This window comes from Salvelinus sp. IW2-2015, linkage group LG20, assembly GCF_002910315.2.
Source record: "Salvelinus sp. IW2-2015 linkage group LG20, ASM291031v2, whole genome shotgun sequence".
NCBI lineage: Eukaryota > Metazoa > Chordata > Actinopteri > Salmoniformes > Salmonidae > Salvelinus > Salvelinus sp. IW2-2015.
In genome coordinates this window covers 8871514-8887901 of record NC_036860.1, presented here as the reverse complement: position 1 = coordinate 8887901, position 16388 = coordinate 8871514, and the positions used below count along the sequence as shown (strand labels likewise).

General features: G+C 42.3%; 1 protein-coding gene and 1 pseudogene across 1 annotated transcript; one reads left to right on the top strand and one right to left on the bottom strand.

Moving 5' to 3' along the window:
• The first annotated feature begins 5160 nt into the window (after positions 1-5160).
• LOC111981452 (keratin, type I cytoskeletal 50 kDa-like) lies at positions 5161-11960 on the top strand (annotated as a pseudogene).
• Positions 11961-12932: 972 nt separating this feature from the next.
• On the bottom strand, positions 12933-16388 carry LOC111981652 (gastrula zinc finger protein XlCGF57.1). The gene is made up of 2 exons (XM_024013031.2): positions 16018-16388; positions 12933-15002 (listed from the first exon to the last, which is right to left on the bottom strand). Exon 2 carries the CDS (start codon positions 14826-14828, stop codon positions 13296-13298), a length of 1533 nt encoding a protein of 510 aa, XP_023868799.1. The 5' UTR covers positions 14829-15002; positions 16018-16388; the 3' UTR covers positions 12933-13295.

Genomic DNA, 16388 nt, shown 5'->3' with positions numbered 1-16388 from the left:
TTTGTATATGTACTCCTTGTACTTCCATGTCTGGAGTTGACCGGCCCCACCTATGGGTGTAGCCAGTGGACGGAGAATTACTTTGAGTGGTGCTATACTCGGCCCTTGTCTCAGGATGGTAAAGTTGGTGGATTGAAGATATCCCATCTAGTGGTGTGGGGGCTGTGCTTTGGCAAAGTGGGTGGGGTTATATCCTGCCTGTTTGGCCCTGTCCGGGGGTATCATCGGATGGGCCACAGTGTCTCCTGACCCCTCCTGTCTCAGCTCCAGTATTTATGCTGCAGTAGTTTATGTGTCGGGGGGCTAGGGTCAGTCTGTTATATCTGGAGTACTTCTCCTGTCTTATCCGGTGTCCTGTGTGAATTAAGTATGCTCTCTCTAATTCTTTCTTTCTTTCTTTCTTTCTCTCTCTCGGAGGACCTGAGCCTAGGACCATGCGCTCAGGACTACCTGGCATGATGACTCTTTGCTGTCCCCAGTCCACCTGGCCGTGCTGCTGCTCCAGTTTCAACTGTTCTGCCTGCGGCTATGGAACCCTGACTTGTTCACCGGACGTGATACCACAGATCTCCCTCTCTTCTCTCCTCTCTGGGCAGCTGTGGGGCCCTGGCTGCGTGAAGCAGCCACCTCCTCCGGACCACCTCCTCCTCCTCCCACCTCCTCCGGACCACACCCTCCCGCAGCTTTATTAACCTGGCTGCCTCCATCACGCCTGCAGGATGGAGTACTCTGAGAGCCGCACACTAGGATGAGACTTCATCACGCACACAACTCCTCTCTGCCCCTCTGTCTTGTCAGCCCCTGTTGACCAGAGGTGATTCTAAAGCMCCACTTTCCTATTCTCAACTTCAATGCCCTTCAGTTAACATGTGGTTGGATTGAAATAGATCGGAGCATATTGTATCTTTCCTATATCACAAGCCAATATATACTCCTGACGTATTTTTTTCAAGTGTACCTGAGTGGTCCTATGAGCATCTTCTTCATGGATCCCCCTATCCTTCCCCATTCAGTTATGAAACTACTGTAGAACGGGGAGCTTCTCACAAACACAATGGTGATCTACGTTTTGCTCTACGACCCCCACAAGTGTCCCGGGTCTCAACTAAAGGTAACCCATACAAATTAATGGAAGTATGGAGGTAGTTTTGTGGCAACAAAAATAAAGGGTTAAATATGTGTAAAAAATATATATATATATATATTATTTTCCTGAGCTTTCTTATATCTCCTAGGTATAGGTCAGACACTTCAAAACCTTATTTCTTATAATACATGTTTTGACTATCTTTTTTGACATTTGTGAATGTGTTTGTTATTCAATGCATTTCTATGGGCTATACTGTAGCAGGAAAGGCCAAATTCAACATTTTATCAAAAAATATACATATATTATTTTTTGATAGATAAAGGGGTCGTAAAATTACAAATCAAATAGCTAAATGATCCATGTTAACAATTCCATATGTCAGCTTAGATCAATCAACTACTTATCTTACTTACAGTTGAAGTCGGAAGTGTACATACACTTAGGTTGGAGTCATTAAAACTCGCTTTTCAACCACTCCACAAATTTCTTGTTAACAAACTATAGTTTTGGMAAGTCGGATAGGACATCTACTTTGTGCATGACACAAGTCATTTTTCCAACAATTGTTTACAGACAGATTATTTCACTTATAATTCACTGTATCACAATTCCAGTAGGTCAGAAGTTTACATACACTAAGTTGACTGTGCCTTTAAACAGCTTGGACAATTCCAGAAAATGATGTCATGGCTTTAGAACCTTCTGATAGGCTAATTAACATMATTTGAGTCAATTGGAGGTGTAACTGTGGATGTATTTCAAGGCCTACCTTCAAACTCAGCTGCCTCTTTGCTTAACATCATGGGAAAATCAAAAGAAATCAGCCAAGACCTCAGAAAAACTATTGTAGACCTCCACAAGTCTGGTTCATCCTTGAGAGAAATTTCCAAATGCCTGAAGGTACCACGTTCATCTGTACAAACAATAGTACGCAAGTATAAACACCATGGGACCACGCAGCCGTCATACCACTTAGGAAGGAGACGCGTTCTGTCTCCTAGAGATGAACGTACTTTGGTGCGAAAAGTGCAATCAATCCCAGAACAACAGCAAAGGACCTTGTGAAGATGCTGGAGTAAACAGGTACAAAAGTATCTATATCCACAGTAAAATGAGTCCTATATCAACATAACTTGAAAGGCTGCTCAGCAAGGAAGAAGCCACTGCTCCAAAACTGCCATAAAAAAGCCAGACTACGGTTTGCAACTGTACATGGGGACAAAGATCATACTTTTTGGAGAAATGTCCTCTGGTCTGATGAAACAAAAATAGAACTGTTTGCCATAATGACCATCCTTGTTTGGAGGAAAAATGGGGAGGCTTGCAAGCCGAAGAACACCATCCCAACCCTGAAGCACGGGGGTGGCAGCATCATGTTGTGGGGGTGCTTTGCTGCAGGAGGGACTGGTGCACTTCACAAAATAGAAGGCATCATGAGGGAAGTTAAAGCTTGGTCACAAATGGGTCTTCCAAATGGACAATGACCACAAGCATACTTCCAAAGTTGTGGCAAAATGGTTTAAGGACAACAAAGTCAAGGTATTGGAGTGGCCATCACAAAGCCCTGACCTCAATCACATAGAAAATGTGTGGGCAGAACTGAAAAAGCGTGTGCGAGCAAGGAGGCCTACAAACCTGACTCAGTTACACCAGCTCTGTCAGGAGGAATGGGCCAGAATTCACCCAACTTATTGTGGGAAGCTTGTGGAAGGCTACCCRAAATATTTGACCGAAGTTAAACAATTTAAAGGTAATGCTATCAAATACTAATTGAGTGTATGTAAACTTCTGACCCACTCGGAATGTGATGAAAGAAATAAAATCTGAAATGAATAATTCTCTCTACTATTATTCTGACATTTCACATTCTTAAAATAAAGTGGTGATCTTAACTTACCTAAAACAGGGAATTTTTATTAGGATTAAACGTCAGGAATTGTAAAAAACTGAGTTTAAATGTATTTGGCTAAGGTGTATGTAATCTTCCGACTTCAACTGTATCTATCTACAGCGAGAATTCCTATTAAAGTCTTCTCTTTAAAGCTACGATCTGGGATTTGGGAATCTGTTCAATGGTATACCCATTGATTCTTTGAAGAATATAACTAATACATTACTCATGACTGTACCACAACTGTCTGTTTTTATCATATTACTCCATTGTTTACAAAAAACGCTGTAAACAAATATATCAGGTGGTTAAATCTATCATGTGGAAGTTTGTCCTTGCATCTAGAACACTGTCTATGAATCTGAGAGGGGCTGAATTTCCCTAGCCCCCTCCCTCAGCTGTTTACCAAAAACAAGTGGCGGGGACCCCATTTAGTTGTTTTTCAAATCACATACAGTAGCTTTAACACTCACTGGTCCAAGATGTCTTCTGTTACACTTGTATGGCCACTCCCATGACCATCCTTAGAAATAATCCACTCTTCATGCTCACCTGTCAACACATTGAACTGGTTTTCTGACCCATTTTTTCTAATCTAGTCCCGGACAAAAAATCTGATGCAAGTTTTGCATTGACCATCCTTTTTAGTCCAGAACTAGGTTTAATTTTGGATACATTTTGATCTAACATCAGTTAATAATARAGGGTTTCATAGTATGTCAAATTTAGGCCTATACATAGCAAGGAAACTATGGCAAAGAAAGATTTGCCGAAATGAAAAACCAATACATGCAGCAAATAACAGATTTGTGTGACAGTGAAGTTAGTGAAGTGCCCTGAAAGGAGTTACATTATATTTTGATGTGTACCAGTCAGATAAGGTCACGTACCAGGTGTTTCTTTCTGCATTGTGAGTCTGCATTCTCATAACACTATCATAGCAGTATGTATCAACAATTAATTTCATGTAAAGGATTAAGATATCTTAGTGTTCTATTTTTCATATATTTTTTKGGGGACAAATGTTAGAATTTTCTTCCACTTTGACATTACAGAGAATTTTGTGTTGATTCTTGACAAAATGATTGTAACAAAACAAAATGTGGGAAAAGTCCAGCGCTGTGAATACTTTCTGAAGGCACTGTACATGCACACACACACTGTTCTCGCACTCTAACTTCACCTCATGAAAAAGCAAACAGGTTTTAGGATTTTTAAAAGTATCTTTAACCAAACTGACTTGTAAGTTCCAGCAATGACTTTGATGTTTCATATTTGGTATACCGTAAATGCCCAAAATGAAGCAATGACTTGTAAGTTTCAGCAATGACTTGTATGTTTTTCAGGAAATGCCCATATAAGTTGGGAACTTTGTTCACTTTCACATTTTAGTTAATGTAAATGAACTAACTATTATTACGTTACAGTATGAAATAGCTGTGTCAGTCAAGATTACATAATGGTTGTGAATTTGTAGGCGTTCAAGAATGTGATTCAAGGGGTGATTTAAGACATACAATATGTCAAACTGAGCACCAGATCACTATTATTGACTACATAATTGGGTTTCTAAGTCCAGGGCATGTTCTTTACAGATGTCTTGGTTTCATCTTGTCTGTAGCGAAGATTAAGTATTCATATTGCAATAATTGGCACAGCTTGTACAAACAGTCACATTCCACATTGCCAAAGCACATTTAAAGTTTTATGAACTCATGGGCAAATGTGCAAAGCAAGCATTAATATACGAATACCTTGATGCTAGTGTCAAAAGGCCGATGGCAACTTTTTTGAATTTAGTGTTCCCCTGTTTCCTCAGATCTGTCTCATCCCTCCCTGTGTGTAAGACGCTGTATAAAAGGAACAATGGTACCTCCCTCGAATATACTCACTCCTCTTTACAGACAGTAAGACAGCTGCAGCCTCCATCACCATGACCTCCTCCAGCAGCAGCTTCATGTCCTCTGGTGGATCCATGAGGGGAGCATCTATCAGCTCCACTCGATGTCTGGATTTGGCAGCACGGAAGATGGCAGCTGCATCAGTGGCATGAGGGCTGGCCGTGAGTACGGAGGTGCAGGTGGCTCTGGGTGCGTCCGGGTCCTTTGCTGGTGGTGGTGGTGGTGAATTCGGCTTCGGTGGAGGTGAAGGAGGAGGCTTTGGTGGAGGAGGCATGGCCATGTCTGAAGCAGCGGACAACAGTGTCAGCGAGAAGTTCGCCATGCAGAACCTGAAAAAACTTTTAGCCACCTACCTGGGCAAGGTCGCCACCCTGGAGAAAGCCAACGATGATTTGGAGATGAAGATCCACCTGTTTCTGGAGAGTAAGGCTCCCACTGACTTCTCTGCTTTCTATACTAGCATTGTTGACCTCCAAGCAAAGGTACATCAGCTCAACCTTTTTTTGTGTGGTATAGCTGTATTGTGTTCAATGTACACTGTGTTGTTGGGTTAGGGTTATGTGCACTGAGTTGTTGCTGATTTAACTTTTGGGTCTGTCGTGGCAGAGACGGACCATGTTACAAAGATTTGACTAGACAGCTGAAAATGCCTTCAGGCCCAAACCCAGAGTTGATGATGATGAGGAATATTTCAAAAGAGCAGATAATCTGTTGAAAGGATTCATATTACATCTGATTGATTTATCTTGAATATGGGTGTTGGTAATTCAAGTTGTTGTTGAGACTGAGGCGTAGGTMATGCCAAGCAACACCACTTAAGAATGTTCACAAAATACCACCATGCCCCTTTGGGCCTTATTGCTTGTATAGTCATGACTATGACCTTTTCATTTCCTGGCTGCCATCCATCTAAAAGGAACTATTCTTCTGAGCATCRACAACGCAGGACTGTCCCATGATGACTTCAGGGAGAAGGAGGTTTTCAAACCATCTGTCGCCCATGTGATCATATGTCATCAGGACATTCATGTAAACGCATGCAGGTATTAATAAAATATAAACTATGGACAAATCTCAATAAACCTCCTATTATCATGACATTGAACACTTTTAATAAAATCATATGCATATGATGATGTGCATGATGTTATGTTTTGGATGGTATATTATATCTATAGTTATTGATAATAATAACAACCTTGGCTTCTGAAAAGATGAAGAGGACCCTGAAAAATATGATATGCAGTAGGTCTCATATGATTTTGTTGACTTTTATCGTGCATGTTAAAATCTATTGAAGTGCTATGTACATGCTAATAAAGCTCAATTCGATTTGATGAGTTGTATGCAGTAAGGGGGAGTAGTACTCCCTCTGCTGGCTCAGGCTCTACAGTAGGAACGTTCAGACACTAGATCAACTCCAGTCCCAGTTTCTCAAGTACAAGATCTTTTCATATACAGTGCATTCGGAAAGTATTTTGTTATGCCACAGCCTTATTTGAAAATTGATTAAATTGTTTTTTTTCTCTCAATCTACATACAATACCCCATACTGACAAAGCAATAACAAGTTTAGACATTTTTGCAAAAAAAAAWWYTTTCATAATGAAATATTACAGAAGTATTCAGACCCTTTACTCAGTATTTTGTTGGAGCACCTTTGGCAGAGATTACAGCCTCAAATATTCTTGGGTATGATGCTACAAGCTTGGCACACCTGTATTTGGGGAGTTTCTCCCATTCCTCTCTGCAGATCCTCTCAAGCTCTGTCAAGTTGTATGAGGAGCATCGCTGCACAGCTATTTTCAGGTCTCTCCAGATGTTCGTTTCGGTTCAAGTCCGGGCTCTGCCTGGGCCACTCAAGGACATTCAGAGACTTTTCCCGAAGCAACTCCTGCATTGTCTTGGCAGAGTGCTTAGGGTCATTGTGTTGTTGGAAGGTGAACCTTCGCCCCAGTCTGAGGTCCTGAGCAGGTTTTTCATCAAGGATCTCTCTGTACTCTGTACTGTGCTCCGTTCATCTTTCCCTCGATCCTGACTAGTCTCCCAGTCCCTGCCGCAGCAAAACATCCCCACAGCCTGTTACTGCCACCATCATGCTTCACCATAGGGATGGTGCCAGGTTTCCTCCAGATGTGACACTTGTCATTCAGGCCAAAGAGTTCAATCTTGGTTTCATCAGAACAAAGAATCTTGTTTCTCATAGTCTGACAGCCCTTTAGGTGCCTTTTGGCAAATTCAAAGTGGGTTGTCATGTGCCTTTAACTGAGGAATGGCTTCCGTCTGGCCACTCTACCAAAAAGGCCTGATTGGTGGAGTGCTGCACAGATGGTTGTCATTCTGGAAGGTTCTCCCATCTCCACAGAGGAATTCTGATGCTCTGTCAGAGTGACCATCGGGTTTTTGGTCACCTCCCTGACCAAGGCCCTCTCCCCCGATTGCTCAGTTTGGCCAGGCGGTCAGCTCTAGGACGAGTCTTCGTGGTTCCAAGCGTCTTCCATTTAAGAATGATGGAGGCCACTGTGTTCTTGGGGACCTTCTATGCTGCAGACATTTTTTGGTACCCTTCCCCAGATCTGTGCCTCAACACAATCCTGTCTTGAAGCTCTACGGACAATTACTTCGACCTCATGGCTTGGTTTTTGCTCTGACATGTATTGTCAACTGTGGGACCTTATATAGACAGGTGTGTGCCCTTCCAAATCATGTCCAATCAATTGAATTTACCACAGGTGGACTCCAATCAARTAGTAGAAACATCTCAAGGATGATCAATGGAAACAGGATGCACCTGAGCTTAATTTTGAGTTTCATAGCAAAGGTTCTGAATACATATGTAAATGAGGTATTTCAGTTGTRTTTTTTTAAATAAATTWGCAAAATGTCTAAAAACCTGTTTTCACTTTGTCATTATGGGGTATTGTGTATAGATTGATAGATTTTATTCCATTTTAGAATAAGGCTGGAACGTAACAAAATGTGGAAAAATGGAAGGTGTCTGAGTACTTTCCGAATGCACTGTGTATACAGGTAACTGCCGAAATAAAGGTAACACCAACATTGTGGCGATGGCTGAATACCCGTACCTGCAATTTAAAWAGTAGGCATTTGGGGTATGCGAAAAAATTACATTTTATAGCATGTGAAATATCAAAAATGTTGTATGAATTAAATGCCAGGAAGTCATACTCATTTCGGCTTTTCATTTAGTAGAATTCGCTGCATACTATCGAGGAAGATAATTGCCTTTTGAAACCCAGGTGTGTTTGACAACAGCTGTTAATCAGCTGAGGGGACCAGCTGTACCAAAATGAATGAATGGCGAGAATCAATGTAATTGCGCATTAGATGACGCGTTGCAGTAGGATGAGCCTAGTATGCTGATATTTGTTGTTTACTGCATTCGTTTTTTACTAAACAGTATGTTTKAAATAGTATGCAGAACAATAACTACACATTATGCAGTTTAAGTAAGTAGACGGCAAGCCAGACTTTGGACACGGCCAGTGTCTAAAGGCGCCTGCAAACTACGTTTGGTTTGCTCGTAGCAGAACTTGGCTAGGTGAAGCGAACATCTGTGCCTCGCATACTCCCTTAACTAAACGTCTAAGCCGTTGGGGGGAATTGTTTTAAGATGGCCATACCATGGATCATTTAGCTATTTGAATTTTAGGCCCGCTTTAGGTATTAAAAAAATACATTTAACAATTCTTTGATAAAATATAGAATTTGCCCTTTACCACTACAGCCCATAGAAACACATTGAATAACACATTAATAAATGTCAAAAAATAAATCAGAAGGAATAAGGTTCTGAAGTGTCTGTCCTATATTTAAGAGATATAAGAAAGCTCAGGAAACATTTGTGTCTTTTTTACACATATTTAACCCCTCATTTTTGTTGGCACAAAACTACCTCCATACTTCCAACAGTCTTGAAGGAGTTCCCACATATGCTGAGCACTTGTTGGATGCTTTTCCTTCACTCGGCGGTCCAACTCATATATGCATATAATTGCTAGCATTGGATACTCTGAAGTTTCTAAAACTGTTAAAATAATGTCTGTGAGTATAACAGAACTGATATGGTAGGCAAAAACCCGAGGAAAATCCATCCGGAAATGTTTTTTTTGAGGTCACAGGCCATTTCAATGCTAGCCTATGGGATATACAAATAGATAGGACCCATATTGCAGTTCCTATGGCTTCCACTAGATGTCAACAGTCTTTAGACAGGGTTTCAAGCTTGTTTCTTGAAAAATGAACAAGTAGTTGTAGTTTTTCCAAGGTGTCTCTCATTAGAAAAGTGGTCTTGTTGGCGCGTGAATGAGGTGCGCGCTCTTCATTATTTATCTTCCCTATTGAACATACTATTCTCAGTCTTAAATATGATCGTTTATTTAGATATTAGAGTACCTGAGGATTAATTAGAAACATCGTTTGACTTGTTTGGACGAACTTTACCGGTAACTTTTTGGATTCGTTTGTATGCCTGTTGAACGAGTGGATTACTGAGATCAATGGCGCCAACTAAACAGACTTTTTTGGATATAAAGAAGGACTTTATCGAACAAAATGACCATTCATTGTGTAGCTGGGACCCTTGGGATTGCAAACAGAGGAAGATCTTCAAAGGTAAGTGATTTGTTTAATCGCTATTTGTGATTTTGTGACGCCTGTGCTGGTTGAAAAAGTATTTTGATGTGGGGCGCTGTCCTCAGATAATCGCATGGTATGCTTTTGTAGCACTTTTGCTTCCATCCCTCTCTTCGCCCCTACCTGGGCTCGAACCAGGGACTCTCTGCACACATCGACAACAGCCACCCTCGAAACATCGTTACCCATCGCTCCACAAAAGCCACGTCCCAGAGCAAGGGGAACAACTACTTCAGGTCTCAGAGCGAGTGACGTCACCGATTGAAATGCTATTAGCGCGCTCCACCGCTAACTAGCTAGCCATTGCACATCGGTTACACTCACCCCCCTTTTGACCTCCTCCTTTTCCGCAGCAACCAGACCCGGGCTCGAACCAGGGACCCTCTGCACACATCAACAACAGACACCCACAAAGCATCATTACCCATCGCGCCACAAAAGCCACGGCCCTTGCAGAGCAAGGGGAACAACTACTTCAAGGCCTCAGAGCGAGTGACGTCACCGATTGAAACGCTATTAGCACACACCACCGCTAACTAGCTAGCCATTTCACATCGGTTACACTTTCACCGTAAAGCCTTTTTGAAATCTGACAACGCGGCTGGATTAACAAGAAGTTAAGCTTTTAAATTATGTAAGACACTTGTATTTTCATGAATGTTTAATATTACAATTTTTGTATTTTGAATTTTGCGCTCTGCAATTTCACCGGATGTTGTCATAGGTGTCCTGCTAGCGGTTCATGCGCCCTAATTAACAACGTCTACACTGTATTTCTGATCTATTTTAATAGACAAAAAATGTGCTTTTCTTTCAAAAACAAGGGAATTTCTAAGTGACCCCAAACTTTTGAACAGTAGTGTATATATATATATAGTCCCTGTGTTTACTGTTAGGTACAATGTCCTATTCATAAAACTAGAACAATTGAATAGATAGAGTCTATTTATATGATACAACTCCTAACAGTCCTATCTTGTCATTCTTGGATTTTTGATTGATGTTCACACTTTTCTTCACAGAATGAGGTACTATCGAAGGAGGTGATGACCAGCACGGTGACCCTGCAGAGCTTCTCCACAGAGATACGAGATGTGAAGAGCACGCTGCAGGCTCTGCAGATTGGGCTCCAGACCTTGTTGAGCATGGTGGGATACTAGAAAAGGACAGACAACGTCCCCCAATGCAAAAACATATTTATTCTGTTGTGTTGAAAAGACATTCAAAGCATGCATTAACTTTTCAGATGACTTTAGAGTGGAGTGATACAGCATTCACATTTCTTGCTGTCCACCTGAAATCACATGATGTATCCATACCATATGCTTTAAACTCATTGTTTTTCCTTTCGGTCACAGAAAGCATCCCTGGAAGGTAACCTCTTTGAGACAGAGACATTACACTACTATGTCTAGTTATCAGATGCAGGTCACCAGCTTGGAGGAACAGTTGGGAAGTCTCCGGGCTGACCTGGAGCGTCAGGGACACGAATACCAGATGCTGCTGGACATCAAGACCAGGCTGGAGATGAAGATCGCGGAGTACAGGAGACTGCTGTACATGAACGATTTAATAAAAAAAATATGAATAAAAGTTTTGAAGCTCTGTGAATGTTTAATTTATCTATCTCTTCTCTTATTTGTCTAGCAGCAGTGGAATGTCCTCCAGCATGACTAAGATGGGGAAAATGGTGGACGGAGGGGCAAGTCTGAGGTGGGAAAATGTTTGAAGTGAAATAACATTACAGTAATGAAGGTTTTGATGCCCTGTGGTATTTTAATTTAATTTACTTACTTTGCTCTTATATGTTTTGCAGTAACAGCAGAATGTCGTCATCCTCCACCAGAACCACAACCGTGATCACTACGATGGAGGATGGAGAGTCTGGACCTGAAGTGGGAAAACTGTTTGGACTAAAAATTGATGATATGCTGTAGGTTTTGTAGCGGTACAATCTTATTTGTCTTGCAGTAACATCAGTGGAAGTTCCTCCACCACAACCAAGACAGTGACCATGGTGGATAGAGGAGAATCAATGTGGTGGGAAAATATTTTAAATGAAATAATTAAACAATTTAAAAAAATGAAAAATACAAGATATAGGTTTGTGACTCACCTTCTCTCCTGTTTGTCTTGCAGCAGTAGCAGCTCCACGGTGGTATCTGTGATAAAGGATATGGTGAGGTGGTCTCATGCCATACCTAGTCACACACCGAATGAGGTTCTAGTCATGGCAAGGGTCAACCCAGCTAAATTAACTAATCAAGCTATTCTTTATCTCTACAAAAATTAATTCCATTCATTTTCAAGATAAACCTGTTACATCTTAAACATAAGTGTGAGTTCTAGTGAATCTATTATAAAGGTATAATACTCAGGAAGCGTGATATATGTGCGTAAAAGTCCATTCAAATTCTTCTTTATTATGATATTGTGAACCTTACAGTACTGCTGGTGATTGAAGGATTAAAATGATCAAATTACCTTGTCTGTGATTACTGGTATCTTCATTCTGTATCTCAGAGCAAACATGTCTATAGTGCCATAGTACTAGTGTGCAATAAAGTGTCTGTTATAACTAAGAATTGTAAAAATGACCATGAAATCACATACCTAGCCGGCAGTTGTGTAAAATACCAAAGTCGTTTGTGTTATCTGTACTTCACTATTTATATTTTAGACAGCTTTTACTTCACCACATTCCTAAAGAAAATAAGGTACTTTTTTACTCTATACATTTYCCCTGAGACCCAAAATACAATTCTGAATGCTTTGCAGGACTGGAAAATGGTCCAATTCACACTTATCAAGAGAACATCCCTGATCATCCCTACTGCCTCTGATCTGGCGGACTCATGAAGCACACATGGTTCGTTTGTAAATTATGTCAGTGTTGGAGCGTGCCTCTAGCTATCCATAAAAATAATTGTACCATCTGATTTGCTTAATATGAGCAATTCGAAATCATTTATACTTTCGATACTTAAGTATATTTAAAACTTTTACTCAAGTAATATTTTACTGGGTGACGTTCACTTTAGTCATTTTCTACTAAGATWWCTTTACTTTTACTCAAGTACAAAAATTGGGTACTTTTTCCACCACTGCTAGCAGGGAGGTGATGGTGATCACAAACAACATATGGGAGTGTTGGAGTCATCTTCTCTACAATGAAAATACTACAGTACCCATTTTTACTACAGTGCTACCAGTATCTATACTACTTTCTCAGCTTTGTACACTTCTATAATAATGAGCATTGTGGCGATACAGTAGTGTGCAATTGTGGTACAACATTCAGTCTTGACCTGTTACCAATGTTCTAGTAAAGAGATTCATTTGTCGCTCCGGTAGACAATATCATAATTCAGGACGAGACAAAAGAAAGGWGAGATTTGGTGTTGCATTAGTTTCTTTAATAATGAATTCCAGTACATGGTTTAGGAATTACATGTTATCAATAAGTGATTTTTCTGGAGGAAAGAAACTGGAATGGCACTCACTACAACACAGATCAGACGAGATACAAAGTTTTCTATAAGTCCCTCAGTAACTTCACTGATCCCAACATACAGACATTTGCATAATAGCAAATCAGTCAAGTTGACCCCCAAAGAACATAACTCAAAAAGCACAAAAGGTATGAAAAACGTAAGAAAAGTGTAAGGAAAAACATATATATATATATATATATATATATATATAGTATTTATATATAAAAAAAAAAGGAATAATACTTTGAAGAGGTTAAAGGTATTTAGCTACTATCAGTACTGCGGCTGCTGCTGCCACCGCTGCTGCTGCTGCTGGAGCTGCTCATGTCTGATCTCTCTCTTTTGTGAATTTGCTCGTGTGCTTTGAGATGGCCTGACTGGCTGAAGTTCTTCCCACACTGGAGGCAGGCGAAAGGTCTCTCCCCAGTGTGGATTTGCTGGTGTGCTTTAAGATGTCCCAAACGGCCAAAGCTCTTACCGCACTGTGTGCAGCCGAATGGCCTCACCCCGGAATGTATCTTCTCGTGTGTTTTGAGGACMCCCGAGTTGCTGAATGTCTTCCCGCACTGAGAGCAGCAGTACGGTTTCTCRCCRGTRTGAATCTGCAGGTGGTTGTGGTAGCTCATTTCCTTGGTGAAGCTCTTYCCACAGTGTTGGCAGCAGAAAGGCCTCTCTCCGGTGTGGCTTAGCTGGTGGGCTTTGAGCTCCTTGGACTGMCYRAAGCTCTTCCCACACTGAAGGCAACWGAAGGGCTTCTCGCCGGTGTGTAGMCGCTGGTGTGAGCGGAGGTCATCTGCTTTGGTGAAGCCCTTGGGGCAGTGGGCACAGATGTAGGGTTTCTGACCAGTGTGAATGAGCTGGTGCCTCTTCAGGTTCCCTGCCTGGCCGAAGCTCTTGCCGCACTGCGAGCAGGTATAYGGCCTCTCTCCTGTRTGAATRCGCTGGTGTGTTTTGAGGTTCCCCAGAGTGCTGAAATTCTTCCCACACTGGGTGCAAGAGAAAGGCTTCTCCCCACTGAGGTTACGAGGTTTGCGTGGGGTTGTGCTATGCCCTTTCGTGCTTGTGTGGCCTGGGCCTTTGCCAGCATGGGTGGACTGCAGCTCGTAGAGGCCTCCTGCGCCAGGGAACTCGTTGTCCAGCCTATGGCCTTCCATGACCCCGTCATAGCTGAGCTTGTTTAGCTCAGTCCGGAGCTCGGCCATGTGGATGGACTCTAGGCTCATTTCGGTCTTGATGTGGCTGGACATCAGGTTGGGCTCGTACTCAGTCTTGATGGCCCCGAGCTCGGTGGTGTAATAACACTGCAGGTCAGCGTGCTGCTCTGACCTGATGTAGTCCAGGCTGTCGGACACGTGKGTGATGTAGTCGAACACCAGGCTGGGCTCGTAGTGAGACTTCATAGAATACGAGTCGCTCTCGTACTCGGAGCTGTGGAAGCAGTGGAGGTCGTGGACGTGGTGCTCAGACTTGATGTAGTCCAACCCACTGATCTCCATCTTGATCTGTTCGTGGCCCAGCTCCGCCGTGCTCAGTGGCTGGATCTCTGACAGGTCCACGGTGCGGATGGGGTCCAGGTCGTCTGCGGGCTCAGTCTTCACGCAGGGCAGCATGACCATGGGCTCTGCGATTTCTGCCGCTAGCGTGCCGAGCGTGGGCGTACTGCAGTCGGACGAGAGCAGGTGGAGGGTTGGCGAAGTGCACTCAGGCCGAAGTGGATCCAGCGGTGGCGAGCCACACTCTGATGCATGCAGCGTGTCGAGTCCTAGCGTAATGCACTCTGTCTCTAACTCTGCCATGGCTGCAGAGTCCTTATGCACCCGTCTCCAGTAGTTCCAGTAATGGATCAGAGAATAGTACAACTTTGCCCTGAAAAGAGCCTTGGTCCACTTCAGTGTCCCTCTGACAGTACAGCTTGTTCTGATGCCAAGCCTTCTTCCTTGGGTTAGGAGCAAAACCTATCTTTGAAGCCCCTGGAATGAAAGAAGACAAGGGATATTAAATAATTCAGTTAAAAAAATATAACCCATTGTCCTCACTTCAATTAGAATATAGCAGGGGTAATGTAACTGATAGGCCTAGTTGGGAAAACACACACACACCTATGTATGAGAAAACACACACACAGATGTGCAATGACAATAGAGATGTGCAAACTTCGAGAACTGTTTGTATTTTGTATCTCGAAAAGTTTTAATGATGGCTGGTGAGAGGTTGGCAGCCAAACGTCCTGAAATAGTTTTGGCTACTTCTAACTTCACAACATTCATGCTCATCAATTCGATGACTATACAATAACTCGCCTTGAAATCTAAACATCACATGCTACCAAAATTAAGGACTTCAATGTAAGCTTCAACATGAGTGTTCATGCAATACCTGCATGTTCTGACCAGCTAGGTAGAATGACAAACCCGCCACGCACATCATGCACTAGTTGGCTGCAAGAATCTGGCGGTGATTTTTTTTCACCCAGTTGGTTGAGGATGGCAATAAGCAAGCTATTGGGTGACATATGAAGCGCTTTACAACCAGCACAAACTTTTCGGAGAGGGGATTTTTTTCACCAGCCAACTCTTTGCATAATTTTAAAAAGGCATATTTCAGTTTACCAGCTGACTACTATCATACAAAGACAGGGCAAGATGCCATTTCTAGCTAACTAGCTAGCCAGTGGCCATCTTGTTTATCGCTAACGTCGATGCTGCTAGCTAGCTTTACAGATGCGTCTAACTAGCTCGATGACATGTAGCTAGGAAGGAAAGAAAGTGAGACGGCTGTACTGTTACTAGCTACTTTTTTATTCACTTTGAGCGTGCATCCTGAACCCTTGCAGGTAGTACTAGGCAAGTGTCGTTAAACTAAATAAATTGTGTCGAATTACGAAACCTGTGTTGGGCCATGCACATTCACACACTGGCATATGAGAAAGAGGTGGAAAAAGAAGGAAATCAGTATTTTAAAAAACAGCAAGCTAGCAATAGCTACCTGCGGTTTCTCCGATTCATGGCTTTTTTAGCCTTCGGCTCGCTGTCGCCACAGTTGCTTGGCTTCAAACTGAACCGGACCCGCCACGTCCACCTCGACCGAGCAACCCTGCAGCCTCCGTATTGCTTTCTCCTTTCTTTTCCTTACTCCCTCTCTCCTCTCCTCCCTCTCCCCCTCTCTCTCATTGACTAATTCTGCTTCGTTTTCACTCCCTTGACGCTTTTCCTCTATGTTTCTGCTGTGCACTTCCGTCGTCTGATGGAAATGCGCGCGCAGCTTGCATTCATCTCGCTTCATACATTGCTATCAATCCGTGGGACTCGCAACATTGTATCATTCTCTCCACTGATCTATGGACTCCGCTCGTAAAC